This window comes from Chaetura pelagica, unplaced genomic scaffold (assembly GCF_000747805.2).
Source record: "Chaetura pelagica isolate M959 unplaced genomic scaffold, ChaPel_1.0 scaffold837, whole genome shotgun sequence".
In the NCBI taxonomy this organism is placed as follows: domain Eukaryota; kingdom Metazoa; phylum Chordata; class Aves; order Apodiformes; family Apodidae; genus Chaetura; species Chaetura pelagica.
The window spans coordinates 11,104-26,944 of NW_009953976.1; the positions used below are offsets into that span (position 1 = coordinate 11,104).

General features: G+C 36.3%; 1 protein-coding gene across 1 annotated transcript in view; it reads right to left on the reverse strand.

Annotated features, from left to right (window-relative positions):
• Window positions 1–15,841, reverse strand: part of LARP7 (La ribonucleoprotein domain family, member 7) — a 21,869-nt gene that overhangs the window by 2,906 nt on the left and 3,122 nt on the right. The window contains exons 4-11 of the mRNA XM_010002167.1: window positions 14,075–14,239; window positions 13,424–13,532; window positions 11,754–12,131; window positions 11,131–11,266; window positions 8,481–8,638; window positions 7,454–7,572; window positions 4,634–4,793; window positions 2,282–2,373 (exon numbers count right to left, since the gene is read on the reverse strand). Coding sequence (XP_010000469.1) covers window positions 2,282–2,373; window positions 4,634–4,793; window positions 7,454–7,572; window positions 8,481–8,638; window positions 11,131–11,266; window positions 11,754–12,131; window positions 13,424–13,532; window positions 14,075–14,239 — 1,317 coding nt within the window. The remainder of the gene's footprint in view (window positions 1–2,281; window positions 2,374–4,633; window positions 4,794–7,453; window positions 7,573–8,480; window positions 8,639–11,130; window positions 11,267–11,753; window positions 12,132–13,423; window positions 13,533–14,074; window positions 14,240–15,841) is intronic.

The window sequence follows — 15,841 nt, forward strand, 5'->3', positions numbered from 1 at the left end:
ACTATGTTCAGCAGCACCTCCTCCCAGAGGAAAGCTTGAAGGCCTCAGGCCTTTGCTTTGGGAACAGGAGACTTTAATCAGTTTAGAGAGTTTAAGGCTACAGACTGATTAATGGCTTTAGGTCTGCATAAACTGCCCTGAAGAAACAGCTCTGACAAGAAGCATTTTTAATCAGTATCACTAAGGTTGCTTAAACAATAGGCTAAACAGAACAGGAATTTGGAAGGGGCAGCAGAGGAGAGCACAGAAGTGACAATGAACAACCAGACCTGGGGGAAAAGCCTCACACTGAAAACCTTTTTAACTCCAAATGATGGCTAGGCATTAGTCACAAGTTCTGGAGAACCCTGAGATATTGACTCTTTCAACATTTAGTTTATTATAATAACTACGTCAGAGAAAGTAAGCTTTTTTTGGGGGAGGGAAAGGAGGCATTACCCCAGAAAAACTCTGCTGAAATGGTAATTTAAGCTGTGTAAATCTATTACTTTAGGGAGGGAAAAGAGTTCTCCCCATCTACCTCGTTACACTGAAAAGCTGTGTACTGCCCACGATGTGATGCAGCCCATGCAACAATATGTTCATTAACACTATGCTCACAGACATAATTGCAGCTATATAATTTATATGCATGTAACTCTTAAGCCTACATTTAAACACTGATTAAAAGTATAAGATGCTGTCTTTATTCTAAGTATAAAACACCTCAAAGGCAAATGCTCGTCTTGAAAATTCTTAAACAGAGTAAATCTTTACAACATACTAATGGCATATTCAGCTGTACGTGTTTAATTAGGAATCATTATACTACTTTTTTTCCTTCCTTTTATTGTGTCCTACAACCTGTGAGTACGTTGGGAGAATTTCCAAATGAAATATTAAAAATTATATTAACAGGGAAAGCCAGTTTATTGTGTTGTCCGCCTGTATTTCTGGAAATCACACTGCCAAGAAGTAACGAAAGGGTTAAAGAATTATTGACCAAAAGCGAGGCATTCTTTTCTTGATGTTTTGCTTAACAGTGTTAGCATTTAAATAGTATTCTCTAAGCTTTGAAGTTAACACCTCACAGTGTTGCAAGGCGAAGGGTAAGGGGGAGGAGCACGAGTTTGCATCCTTGCTGTTGCTTTTGTTAGGCGGAACTGAGACAGTTTGTATTTGCAAGTCTAGATGAGGTACATTACTGGCATATTTACACCAATTTGGTCAACAAATGCCAGTCTTCAAAAGATGAAGAACAGACATTTGAGTGCAGGGCACCTACAGTCCTAATTAAAGTCAAAGGTGACACTGGAACCTTTTGTTTAAAAAAGTAAAAAGTACATTTAAAAAAATATAATAATGAAAAAACCCTGGCAGCACTCAGTAAAAGGCTCTCCAGTTTTCACATTCTCTTATTGCTTAAAGAATAATGGCTAGAGCAAATACCATTTTTATGGTTTTAAGAACACCGAATTAGTAACTCAGGCAAATTCTTTATGTATCTTTGTTTAAAAAAAACACACCACAATTATATCCATTTGTCTATGGGATTGCTGAAGGAATATTAAGACAAGCAGAATCGTACATGTAAAATATGCCCTGTACAAAAGAAGGTTTAGACCTGTAGAATTGCTTTTCCCCTAGGTCATTATATACAAAACAACTAGGAAATTTTTAGTATTGTGTGCATCACTGGAGCGTCCAGGAAACAAGAAATCTCCAAAGTCACCAGCAAACAATTGAGGTCAGATGATTTTGAAGTTTTGCAAGAGACAGCAAAAAGATTCAGGTTAAAGCCAACCCAGAAGGCTTATCTGCAATGTGTGTGAGGTAAAGATAGCAATAAAATGTCTGCGAAATACTCTTTGGCTCCTCTCTGTCAGGTAAAGGATCTCACTGGCTTAATCAAGGACTTTTCATGCCTGGAAGGGTCTTTTCGGGCAGGAGAGGAGACTTCAGCCTGCAAGTTCATTGCAGCGCTCCCTCAGCGCTGGTGTGACAGGCACACCAAGGTCAAAGCAGGATGGAAATTTCACTACCTTCATGCCTTTAGTCATGGCCCTAACTTTCTCCAATTGCCTCCATAAAGACAAGGCTGCATTTGGCAACTGGACTAGGTCAGCCACCCCTTCTCTGTCATGTGGCTGTAAAACCTTGCTGCAAAGCCAGTTTAAAGTGATTTAACCAGATTAAATGCAGAGCCAAACGTGAAGGCATCACACCATTTAGACCTACATAGAAACAAAAGCTGTATTTTCAACAACAGCTGTACAGGAAAAAAACCTGACTTGCAGATTACCTTCTCAGTACCCCGCTTCTTTTCTCGAGGCTGGTTAAGTTTAGCTTGTCTGTCCACTAAAATCTTCTGCCAGTAACGTTGTTCGTGATCACCTTGGAAAACAAATGAACATGACAGCACATGAATAAAAGTATTCAATACAAATAGATGCGATGTTTTTAGCTGTGATGAGAAGGAACCTTTTCTAACTCAGGCGAACATGTCAAAATACCTGTTAGGAAAATCTAACAAGTGTTTTTCTATTGGTCTTAAATTTCATAGGCAGAGAAGTCATACAGCCTTGCAACTCACTGAGGGGAACAAAGAAAACAAAAACTTTGTCCAAAGAGGCTTCAAGCTGACATCCAGGTCTCTGTATGAGCTGGAGAGGATCTGAATCAAGGTCCTACACATTAACTGTAGGACTGGATTGCCCAGGTATCTAACAAAGTTTTCCTGAGCAAGGATTTTTCCAAACTTAGCAAGAAGAAACTGAGGAAATAAGCAAACACTTGTCTACATGTAATTAGCAGAAAGAGCTCAGTTATAGCTAAAGTTCCACCATAGCTCTCAGAGGCCCTTTGATTTACTGATGTACTCAATCTCTGACTAATGTCAAACAACTATCAAACAGAAAAAAAATATTATGAGTGACTGAGATTATGTGGTTCATCAAAAGCATCTGTAGAAGAAAACTCTGGGGACTTCAGGGGCAGTTAGTGATGCTTTAACATGGGGGGCATATGAGAGGAAATAATTTTGCATCTTTTTTTCAGCAGCTATTTTGAAATAAGCAGCAGTTCACCACTGTTTCCCCTCATTTGTGCATCATGATGGGAATTCTGTGATATAATGTTGTAGTCTCATGAAAAATCTTCAATTACAGAGAAATTTCCAAGTCATCTTTGAAAAAGATACCACTAAAGTTATGGAATCAGTAACTCTGAGAACCAATTTTGCACACATAAATTATTTATACATTTTATCACATTGACATTTAAACATTACTATAGACATTAGTATCTTGTCAGATTAAGAGATGAAGACGTTTAGTCAAAGTTCAGCTCTGAAAAGTAAAAATAGTACTGGGAAAGCTTTAGTCTCTGTAGTAGGGAGCATTACAGATTCTCCTCTTAATCTTATTCTCTGTATTCACCTAATGCCACTAAAAAACTTAAACTTTTACTCTGAGTCACTTCAGTGTTCTTTAGAAGCCTTTCCATTCTCATTTCAATGAAGCAGGTTGAAAAAACAATGCCGTACTTAATCCTAATTTACTTGCATACTCTTCTATTTAAGGACACAAAACCAGAGACAAATACACTTTTCTGTGAAATATTTCTGGATCTCTTGAACACGGAACACTCTGGAGATAAATCTATGACCAAATGACATTAGCAGCATGCAGTGAGTCTCAAACTTCAATTACTTTAATTTAATCATGAAGGTTAATGTTTTCATTACAGCTCTTCTTTGTGCAATCCTGAACTGCCATTTATGGGGGTTTACATCCCTGCATGCATGGAAGTGGGACCTATGTGAGAATCTGTGCAGGAGTGTGTTAAAATATTTAAATACAGAGATGAAAAAAACCTCATCTGGATATTTTTTGGGTTTTTTGCAGATTTTTGAGTTTTAGTGTGTCTAAAATGTTAGTTTCATGAATACAGTAACGAAGTTTCATAAGACTTCCTTCCTGTCCCTTCTTCTACCCCTCACTTCCATAAAGAGGTTTCTATATACTTGTATTAGATTGGACTAGTCTTCCAAGATAAGAATTTAAAACAGTAGTATAATTTCAGAAAAATACAACACCACAAACATTAGGATAAAGTTCCAAAGTAAACTCGTAAAAATTTTAGTGTAAATAAAATTTTTAAAAAGTCATTACTTTGGCATAAGTTACTCAACTTCCTGAAAAAACAGACTAATTACAGGGCAAGTGGCTAAAAGCACTCTAAGTATATCCATGCTGTTAAATCCTCCTGTTTCTTTAGACATAAGTTCAGTAAATTGAAGGAAATCTTCATTTGACAATTCTCTTGCACGATTAGAATATTATATTCCTAAAGCTGAAAGGTCAAGTTCTATAGTCCATTGCCACTATAAGTGATGTAAATCCATCTCAAGAGAATTAAGTTGATAAAGGTAAGCAAAAACATTATGTTCTGAACAGTGGCATAAAACCTCTTACAGTTTCTTACTAATTTCACTATAAAAGCAAAATGAGAAGACTCACAATAAATAAATAAATGCAGTCTTTTCCCCAGCTACCAAGATACCTAAGTATATCCATACAGTTACCATGAAATGCAATCCTTGTCACAGTACTTAACTCTTCTTCTGTATTACCATTTAAAAAAGAAGCCTTACCAGTGAGAACTTCGAATTTCCAGTTGTTTTTGATCTGTATTTCTTTGTATGATTTCAGGACAATCTGTGCATCCTCAGGGGTTTTAAAACGGACATGACATTCTGTGTCTCCCTTCAGCATGTCAACATAGGCAACATCAGCCAGCACTGCCAGAGCATCCTATCAAAGCATGAGAGAAAACACAGGTCATAAAGCAGACTTTGAAAGAAAAAAAAAAAAAAAGAATATTCAAAGAGTGACTTTGCGACCATTCAATTTGTAGGCCACTGACATTATGGCTTTGAATTAATGTATTTTTCTAAGCACCATCTATTTGTCTTTCATCCTGTCCTTCAAGGACAATTTAAAGCAGAAATTCTTGAAGATGTTATTTCCTTGCATAAGAATATTTTAACAAATGGAGCAGAAGTTATTATCCATTTATTTCAACACTGTCCCTGTATGGACTTTTTTTTTTAAAGAAAAATTATTTGTGTACCATAACATTGATGTGTTGGTCCAACAGAAACACCTAACTTCATTCTATTCATGAAAGTTATAAAGTCAAGCTCACTCATTGCAGATTATTTGAGAAATGAGTAGTAGTAAACCAACCCTTCCTCTCTTTATGAAGTGACCTCTGAAAATTCCACTAACAGCTGAAGGAAGAAGACTCAGACAGGCTCTTTCAGATGAAGAGTACTTGCAATACCTGCTGTTAGGGAAATTAACTGAGACCACACATTCCTAGTCAATTTTGTTCACAGCAGGCAGCTCAAGTAAGATGCTGCTATTGAAGAATTAACACACTGCTTTTAACCCTCCACTATCAGGGGCAGCTTTAAAGAAAAACTTAAGTGCCAGTACTGTGGAGATCATTTGAAAGCCAGCCAAAGCTACTTTCCACTGTAATTCTTGTATCCCAAAGACATGCTTACACGGAAAACGAAAAAGACTCAAACAGTTGAGTGGAGTTGGCAAATGTTATGAACCCTGAGAAGCACCTTTGTAGCAGAATACGGAAGTAAGTAAAAAAATGTAAACATCGTCAGAATATTAAAAGTACTCTACAAAGACCTTTCCAGTGTGTTAAAGTAACTAAGCCTGACATATGATCAGAAATAGAAATCGATTCTGGAAGTTTATGAAGGAAAAAACCCTAGAGGCATTGCTTTGTGACAGTGTTTGCTGTAGCTATGACAGTTCAGGCAAGGTTTTGTTGAAGAGTGGCCAGAAAAATCCAGCAAGCATCGAGTATAGTTTGCAGATTCCACTGCAGACCCGAAAAAAAGCTGGTGCACCTTGAAGTTTATTGATTCTTCCAAATCCAGTGTATCCTGCAATTACATGTCTCCCTAAAAACCTCACCTATTTGATCATTAACATTTTGTAAAATATTTTGCCTATCGACTTATTATGGGAACTAAAGACATGATTAGTAACAGCAAACACCACCCTAATCTTATTTTGTCCCCCTTTACTTTAAGGAAACATTAGTTTCCCCTGAAACACTTCCCTAAAACTAAACCAAGAGAGAAACTGGGAATACCTGGAAATATAAAACTAAGTTTGTTTTCAGCTATTGTGGGAATACTTAAGCTTACCTCCTGATCACAGTCTGTTAGTTGTGACACAAATTGAACACAGTAAGGTGCATACTGCAGTCAAAGGGGCCCTCAAATGTCAGGGTGACAACCACTACCTTCTCTCAGTGTCTCCAGCACTCAGACAACTGCCTACAAACATACCTAGGCAGATAGGCTGATTTAAGTTGAAACCCCACCATCAGTTTGTTTTCAGGGAGAGAGACATCTCATCTTCCTTAGATTGATGCACACACAGAACTTCACACCTGCAAGCAGCCTGTGACTCCAAAGGACTACTCAATTACAAATACAGATAGTCTGGGAAGTCATCTCAGAACTTGCATTTTGAACCATTCTCTCCCTGTCCCAAGCAGTCTGAATATTTATTCAAACATAACTTAAAGTTGTTCAAATTCTTTCCAGTACTTACTAATCCAAAGGGTGATTTGTGAAAGAAAACGTCCTGTGTCACAGCCATGGTAAAATCAGTATCTGGAAAAAGCCTGTTATTTGCTTTGGAAAGCTTTTAGTATGTTCATTTCAAAAGGACGTAGCTTAAACCAGCAATTTTTCTTACAAGAAAATAACTGTATTTAACATATAACTTCCATATAATGATGTAAAGCAAACTTAAGCTAGTGTAACCACTAATGTAAAACTGAGGGGGGAAAAAAAACCTACTTGCTAGAAGGGCAAAACCGAAAAAAATTACAAATGTATTACTGCACAAGTTCTGCTGAACTGGAGTTTTTGTAATTGTGAATTTCTTACTGAAAAAAATCCAACACTGTATTCTTATGCAGGGAGCACTTTCTTGCTCTCAAATTCCTGTCAATGGTCAAATCCCCGGTATACTGTTACAGATTTCTTGATCAGAATTGTGCCAGAATGACTGGCACGATGACAAACAGAAAACTGCATCCACTTTATGTCTTTGGCTTCTCTGTTTAAACTGGAAAGAACTACTCGTCCTCAAGAGCATTATTTATTTTTGTCATTATTTTCATTCAACTTGACATTGCTTGCAGCACTCTAAAGCCTAATTTTTGCTTTGAAACATCCTATTCACCCTATTTTGCTGTTGTAAAATCTGCCATTCACAGGTACTGGAGAAGAATCCGTACCTCCCTACTTGCCAAACAAACAAAAAAATAAATCAGTGAGACTTGCTTAAATGGCACTCCATATTCAAACATTCGGGGGGCACTGTAAGAGGAAAGGCTAACAGCTACCCCGAGGTTACAAAGGCATTACCTTGATCCGCTTCCTGCTCGGCAGGGGCTCAGTGCTAATGATCTTCACAATTACTCCACTCACGAACTGGGGCCCCATTGTGTTGGCCTTGGCAGGAGGGACAGAATCTTCACCGGTGGCTGGACAATTTTAAAAAGAGGAGGAAAAAATAAGAAAAAGTTTTACCTGTATTAGTTTGACAAACTACAGATGCTATGAAAACATATAAGCAAAGTGATGCACCCAAGAATTGAAGCGAGAGGGGTCATCATTGCAACTGGAGATTAAGAGGGTTTTTTTAAATCTAGGACCAAAGCTGTTCATAAGGTAAAGTCAATGTGAATTAAAAGAGAGAAAAAGAAAACAGCTCCAAAAATCTCTTACCTAAGTTTTCACAGCCTACAGAGTCTCCTTATGAGATTTAACTATAATAAATAAATATGAATTATACTGGAACCCTCAGTTCTAGAGTGATTAAAACTAAGCAGAGACGCATTCAAGTGTCACTATTTAACTTAGTGAAGCACAGAGCATCCAGAGCAAAAAAGGGCAATTCCACCCATGAAAAATATAGAAATTTAACTAAGAGGATGTAATTAAAAAGCTACTTTTAACAATAAAGCTGATTAAACCCAAAAGCAGTGTTGTTTTTTCTTTTAATACCTTACTTAAGAGAAATTGTTTTGTAAATCACTGCAAGTATAGCTAAGTGTAAGCAAATCAGGGCCAAGTTCCAACATAAAAAAAGCTGATTCTTGATTTACCTGATATTTTTGTAATTACAATTTCCTAAAAAGATCCTTAAGATTAAGAAGTGCTACTGGAATAGGCTAAAATTACTTGTTTAGTCTTTAGTTATTAAATCCCTTAGTCCCAAATGTATCTAAATGAGGGGAAGCTGATTTTAATATTTGCCATTCAGAGAAAGCAGTACAGAAAACAAAAACACTCAGCACTGTTTCTGGAGGACCAGTGTCTTAAATCACTTATGTTTGTGTACTAGAACAAAGAAGAAAACAAGAAAAAATAAAATAACAAGCAGGATTACATTTGTCATTTTCAGATTTAGGCTTTTTCTGTCCAGAAGACTCTGTTTCCATCTCTCCCACAGGCTCAGGTTTGATTTGAGACATTGTCTTCTTCAAGGAGGCCATACTAGCTTTTTGAAGGGCCAAATATTCTTGCTTCAAATCCATCCATTCGGTCCTATAAGCAGCAATGCAGGCATAGGATGTCAGTTGCAGACAAAAAAATAATGTTTAGAATCTCAGTGATAAGAAAGAACAGTTTGCAAGCAGCTTAAGCTGAACTTGCTGAGCACTGCAGACCTTGCTTACCATTATAGATCTCCCTGCATTTAGGTTACATTAAGTTTTGTCAATATCGGCATTTTTAATTGTTTTGCTTTAGCTTTTAATAATCCAGGCAAGCTGCAACAAGATCTGTCACTCGAATAGAGTAACTCCCATGAAAAAAACATAAATGAGAAAAAATACAGAACAGCTCAGTAAACTGTTTTCTAGTGGAACTACACAGAGCATAGGCACTAAATTCAGACTTAATTCAGAGACAGTGAACTCTGAATTCACTGAATTAGTTCAGTGAACCCACTCCTGTGTTACTATATTAAGAATCAGTCATTTATTCTCTAGAAAAATCATTGATGGAAAAACAACAACTGGTTAAACTCACCAAAAATCCTACTGAGATAAGAACATTCCTTACTATTCAAATGCATTTTGGTTAAAAAATACCACCACATGGAAGCAGTTTATATATTTACATACATTTAACATGGAGATGTTTCTGCAAACAGCTAGAGCTTTGCTCCACAGAAACACAATGCCTATAGTGCCACTGTGAGAACGACTCATTGTTACCCTAATCTGTGCTATCAAACAAGCTGATAGAGGATTTTTAAAGAGGAGGATATCTTGTGGTAATGGTTTTAGCTGTTAACATTGACAACTGTATACTTCAAAAAAAGCATCCAGACTCACCCAGGATCATACATTCTCAACAGAGCAAGGACATTAAAATAACAAAAGACTCACGTAATGATTCTTGGAGATAAAAAGGCAACACCATTCCCTAGCAAGGTATGGTATAAATACAAGCTGAAGGAAGAACTTGTTAACTTCACTTGAAGAGAAGAACGCGGGGAGTGAATTAGGCAAGTATATGCAACGCTGATTCTCTTTTAAAACTGTTTCCTCTTCTCCTTTCCAACTAAAATTTTAACATCTTACTCTATATTGATGTAGCACACACAGAATCTCGGTGGAAGAGGATAATCTTCGATGCTAACTGCCGTTTTCTGTGGACCCCTTTTACTTTAACATGGAGGTGCTTTCTGTGATTTTAAAAAAGTAAGTGCTTCCATGTTTAAGTAGAGGTGAATCCTGATCGCAATACTGATCCACCACCCAGGATTTTATCGTCTTCACTTCAGTCGCAAGAGTTTTTAAAAATGGAAAAAGAAATGGAAGAACTGTGGCCGTAACCAGATGAAGAAAGACATGCTTCTTGAACAAGAATGGAAAACAATGTCTTGTATGTTTTAAAGTTTGGAGCCGCTATAGAAATTTAAAGGACTCCCTTCGCTTTAACATGGAGGTACCTGCTGCCTAAAAAAGTAAGTGCTTCCATGTTTCAGTGGAGGTGGATCCTAATATTCTTAAACGCAATCCTAGAAACGGGCTACAGTGGCTTATTTACAGTAATATACGTGTGTTTTAATGCAGTTTCAGAAGTCTGTATATTCTATGCTTTTGGTTTTTATTTATTTGCACCTAAGGGCCCCCACAACTTAAATGTGGATGTACTTGCTTTGATACAGCATAGTAAGTGCTTCCATGTTTTAGTGGTGGTGAATCCTTTTTTTCCTCGACTGAAAACACTTTTATATCGGATCAGATACGGAAACCAAAGATATATTTGTACTGCACGTGTCTGCGTGGAACAAAGCAGTTTTGCTTCACGGTTTTGATACACGACGGAAAGGATCCCCTCTACTTTAACATGGGAGGTACTTGCTGAATGTCTAAAAAGTAAGTGCTTCCATGTTTTAGTTGTGGTGACTCCTAACAGCCCAATACAGCATGAACGTTTCTGGAACAAATCTATTTGCTGTTGCTGTTAGAGGCGGTATTAAGCAAAATCCGACTTAACAACGCAGGTACTTGGATTATTTTCAGCTACAGGCTAATACTGTTGCTAATATGCAACTCTGTATAATTTAAATTGGAATTGCACTTTAGCAATGGTGATGGACTGTTAGACATACATAAATAAAAATACTTAAAAATAATCCAAAGGTTGTATAAGCACTGAAACTGTATGTATAAGCACTGAAACTGTATGAACCCGTTAAAACAATAACTATTAAATAAAGTTTTTCAATTTGTTTATTTTATGCACTTTCATAATGCTATACACACAGTGAGGACTTGATTAAAGCAATTATTTGTTAATAAAGCAATTCTTTGTTAACAAGACATTGCTCGGCTTATGCCCAACACTGATCTAGTCATCAAATCGAACAAGATGGGATTGTTGGCGTTTGTTTTCCTCAGGTGCAGCACTATATATTATTGCCTTTTTAGCAATTTTTGTGCGTCCATTATGTGGAATTTGGTCCTCACCTATCACGTACTAAGAAAAAAAATTAAATGGAATAATTGAGCCACTTTACTTACTTGGACAGAACTCGGAGTGGAATGACTTCTTCACCCATTTTGTGCCTTTCTTTGTGTTTTTTCTTATGTTTCCTTTTAGATTTTGAAAGGGATGTGTCCTTTTTATCTTTGTCGTCTTCTGCAGACACATCTACATCTAGTGCAAATGAAAACTGTTAACTTTAAACATTACATTTAAGTCCACTGTCCCAACAACTTTAGGCCATCTTTGTATCTAGGCTTACTCACTGAAGTTAAAAGTTTTTTCCTATTCTCTGCATCTTTATCTCCTTTGAATAATGACTCATCACCAGGTTTAAATTTAACTGCAAGGAACAGCACATACTCCTAAAATGACCTTGTTATGCCTCCAGTATCACCCAAACAGAATAACCCTTAAACTAATAAAAATTTCAAAGAGAAATTTTGTCTTGAATGTTTCACTGCTAAAGCTTTTAACCCCTCCCCGAAGTCAGTGCACTCACACATTTGTGTGACACAGATTCTAATTTCAATTGCAAGGAATGTAGTTTCCTTATCTAGACTCTTCCTTCACTACTAAGCCTACCACTTCTGATCTGTAAGACAGATCTGCTATTTAATTCATGCATATGAACCATGAAAAGGGTAAAACCAAACGTTACCATTGGAATCTTTTGGAGCTTCTGTTGTTTCTTCTTTTGCAGGATGAACTTCTTCATCCTTTTGATCAGTTTTTTTGACTTTTGGAGTTGATGTCTCACCATCTCCAGAGCTGGTTCTTTTTCTCTTTCCCGGCCTGCTTTCCCAAGGTACCTCTGAACTTTCTGTTCTATCCCATTTTCTTTTCTCTCTCTTTGAGGTCTGCCTGTGAGTCTCAGTTCCTTCCATTTCTGAACATTCTGATGAAGTCCTGTGTCTTTTTGATTTGGGTACTTGTTCTGTTGTAGTGTTTGTGTTTGATTCCTTTGTTTCTGTAGCTGCCTGTACATTGCTCTCTTTCTTGATTTTGGATTTCTTTTTTTTCTTTTTTTTCTTCTCTTCTGTATTAAAAATGCAATATTTAAAATTGCCAATGATTAAAAAATAGATTAACTGTGCTATGTAAACAGTCACAATACTGCATGTCATCTGGGATGTTAAATGAGAGATGACAGGAAAGATGCTGTACATTGTCCTAAAGTTCTTCCTAAGCATTTTAAGTGCAAGAAAAACCAAAGACTCAGTCTCACAAAGTAAGAAAGACCTCTGGATCACAAGGGTAGCTTGACTACAGGATTCCAGAAGCAGTTACTCTCAAATTAAAAAAGAGACTTATTTGCTTCTTAACAAATGTACATTTTGCTATGCTATCACTTGTCGTTTAGGAAGAGATTCCTTCTTCCTTCCAGGCCAAACAAGAAAATAAAGAGACTGCAGATTTGTATTCCAAGAAGAGGAGATACTTAGCCCAATGAATATATCATACAATGAATATATCATGCAATGAAGAAATCTTTGTCTACTCAAAGTTTACTTATCTGAAAAAAATAGTATTTTCAATACTGTCTGCTTGCTTCTAAGTTATAACAGGCAGGATGTAGTATGAAGCAGCAGGAAGTATCTAAAGTGGGTTTAAAAAGCATGGGTTTTCTTTGAATTTTTTTATCCTAGTAGTCACTGATGTAACAAGTATCAGTAATACTAGTGATATGGTAATGAAAAAGATGGAAAGATGTATGAAGTCTGGAAAATATTATGCCATCAGAAATGAGAAAAAAAGCTTTGGTGATCAAAGCTGCAACATAACCCTTTGATGCTGCTTTGTAAGTTACAGTAGACTGTAGTTTTTGGAAATATGCTCAACTGCGAATTGAGGATTCCCTTCTCAGCAATATCTCCTAGGTTTATATAAGTAATTACAGAACTGTAAATATGCTATAAAAAGTTCATTCTGCTATAGACTGCTGTCCTGAGTTCCAAAGAGGAAGAAAGGGAAAAGCCGCTGTTCTCTCACAGTTTCAACAGAGAGAATAGAAAACCACAGGGTTTGTTCTGAAATAGGTCTGATGATCACAAGCTCATCTGAACAGTGCTAACATTTAAGTACACTTTTATGTCTTTATCTTTCCCTTAAACACAAAATATTTTTTAAAGTATTCATGCCAAAATTGTTTTACTAAGGCAAAATGCTTAGATAATGACTTATTGTACAGTCTGAAAGCTGCTCTGCCAGTGTAAGGACAAATGGTGGCAGCAACAGAGGAAAAAAAGAAATTAAGTCCTTGATCAAATAGAGGGGAAAAAAAAAAAAAGGTAGCTTCTTTCTTGATCCCAGTAACTCAGTAACACTTACCTACTACACTGCTGTTACTTGTATTCAGTGTAGGAACAGGCTTGTTCTTCACTGTTTTGGGGAAAATCCCAGGTTTCCGAGGTGCTTCTTCTGGTGGATTATTCAAAAACTGCATAAAAAAATTAAAATCCAAAACCCATTACTAAAAGTTCTATTTTCTGTTTTAAAGAATGAATCACATTAAAGCCAATAGTCCTATGTTCATTTCAGAATGTAGTCCCTCATGACTCCAGAGTTACACATTGCTCTTGCAGTACTGTGGTGGTTTTTGTAAACTTTTGGTTGTTTGTTGGAGTCTGTGTTTAAAGTCCTTGATTTCACATTACTGTTATGATATCTTTATGCATCCGTTACCACTATGATAATGAAACATGTTTTTGAACTTTCAAATCACATTTAAATACAGAAAATTAGGTATACCTGTCATACCTAAATATCCACTATGCTTCTACAAAATCTCTAGGTTATTAACAGAAATACACTTTTAAAGAATTGTGGAACTAACTGGAGGTCTGAGGGTAGGAGACAGGAATACAATTCCTGCTAAGTTTAATGATGGTACTTTAGGAATTGCAGTAAAAGACTGCACCATTCATATCACAAAGTGACCATCAGGAAGAATGTTAACAGACCAGAGACACCATTACTCACCTCAATAGCTTTCTCTGCTTGCTCTTTAGTTTCAAATTCAACAAAAGCAAATCCCTTTGGATCACCAGTAGTTCTGTACCGGGGTATACTGATGTACACTACATTACCACACTTCCCAAACACCCGTTCAATCCAACTGTGATTGACATTTTTGGGAAGCAGCTCCTAAAAAAGGTAAGAAAAAAATGTCATTTTCTCACTGCTGCATTACCATTGTATCACATGGTTTACTGCATCTTCTAATGAAAAAGACACAACAACATACATCTAAATTTGATTTGACAACGTTGAGAATTTTTTTAAATTTTAGTAAGGATTCTTGTTGAGATTGCACATAGTTTCATATACTTATAACAAATATATTATACATTGTATCTGGATGTTTTTCTTCTTCCTGTGACAGATGCCAGACCTCACCTGCATGTGCATCTTTGCAACATGAAACATATTCATACATTTAAGATCTTCAAGCAAACATAATTCTGCACTGTCTCAAAATACCCACTGCAAAGCACAGGGATTTTATTTTTTTTTTAATTGTTGGTAATCCAGGTATCACAGAAATTCTTCTAGGTCAGAAAGGAGTGACTACTCAAACTGATAAATTCCTGCCAGTAGCTGACGTTCTAAAGCTGAATGGTTAGCACTTACAGCCTACTTGATCTAATGCAGCAGAAACTTTCAGCCAGCTTCTCGGATGATAAAACTGTCCAATTTTTATTTCTGTAAACTTCTTTAATATAGAAACACACTGTACCAGCTTGGAGATATTATGTCTCAGCTCCTGAGCATTTCCTTTCACTGATCAAAGAGAAAACCTTTCATGCTTATTTCTGAATAGACCCACCTGAACATTTTAAAACTGTGCTATCCAATTCATGCCTGAATAACAATGGAGAATCAGCAATACTTGATTTTTTTTCAAGGTAAGTCACTGCACTAAAAGGCTTTCCTAATTATCACATTTAGGTAGGAAATTATTTTTGCATTAATTTTGCCTGCCTGCAAAAAGTTTCATTATGGTTTGGTATAAAGTTGAAAAGCCAGTTACTTGATGCTTTAGAAACATTATAAAACCAGCACAAAATAATAGTGTATATCAAAGTGTAGTTTATGTTAAAGTATCAAAAAAGTCACTAACCTTAATCTTATTACAGAGAAATTTAATGAAAGGTTCCCTTAAACGAGATTGTAAAAGAATATAAAGTCATGAAGTTACTATTCCTTAAAGAAAAGATCTTTACGTTTCAGTTCTCAGTTCAGACATGAAGTTTGGACTTCCTGCATAAATTCAGAAAACATACTACTGTTTGAGACAATTCTTCATAGTTGAGGCTTCAACTGTAAGCTTTGTAGTAATCCAACATAGAAGTATCTCTTTCACCTACTGCAGAATGAAACTAAACAACACTTAAGAACACTTCTGCTACCCCCTACTGCTACCCACCAGTCATTTACCATGGCTTAACATTCCTGTGATGGTTCTTTGTGAGCAGATACCTCAAGCACTGGTCTTTAACAAGGAAAAAAACAAACCCTTTTTGGTAGCAATAAGAGCATAAGAGGTTGCTACAGATTCTCTAAATAAGATAACTATGAATTAAAACAACTTACAAAACACCTAAGTTATCTATTTTGGTCTTACAGAAAAGTTAAAAATCAAAACCCATTTACTTATGTATTTAAGCTACATATAGACTATGTAACTCATTAAATTTGGAATATCTTTTCCAAAAGTGATACAGACAAATTATTTGCAAAGTTCTA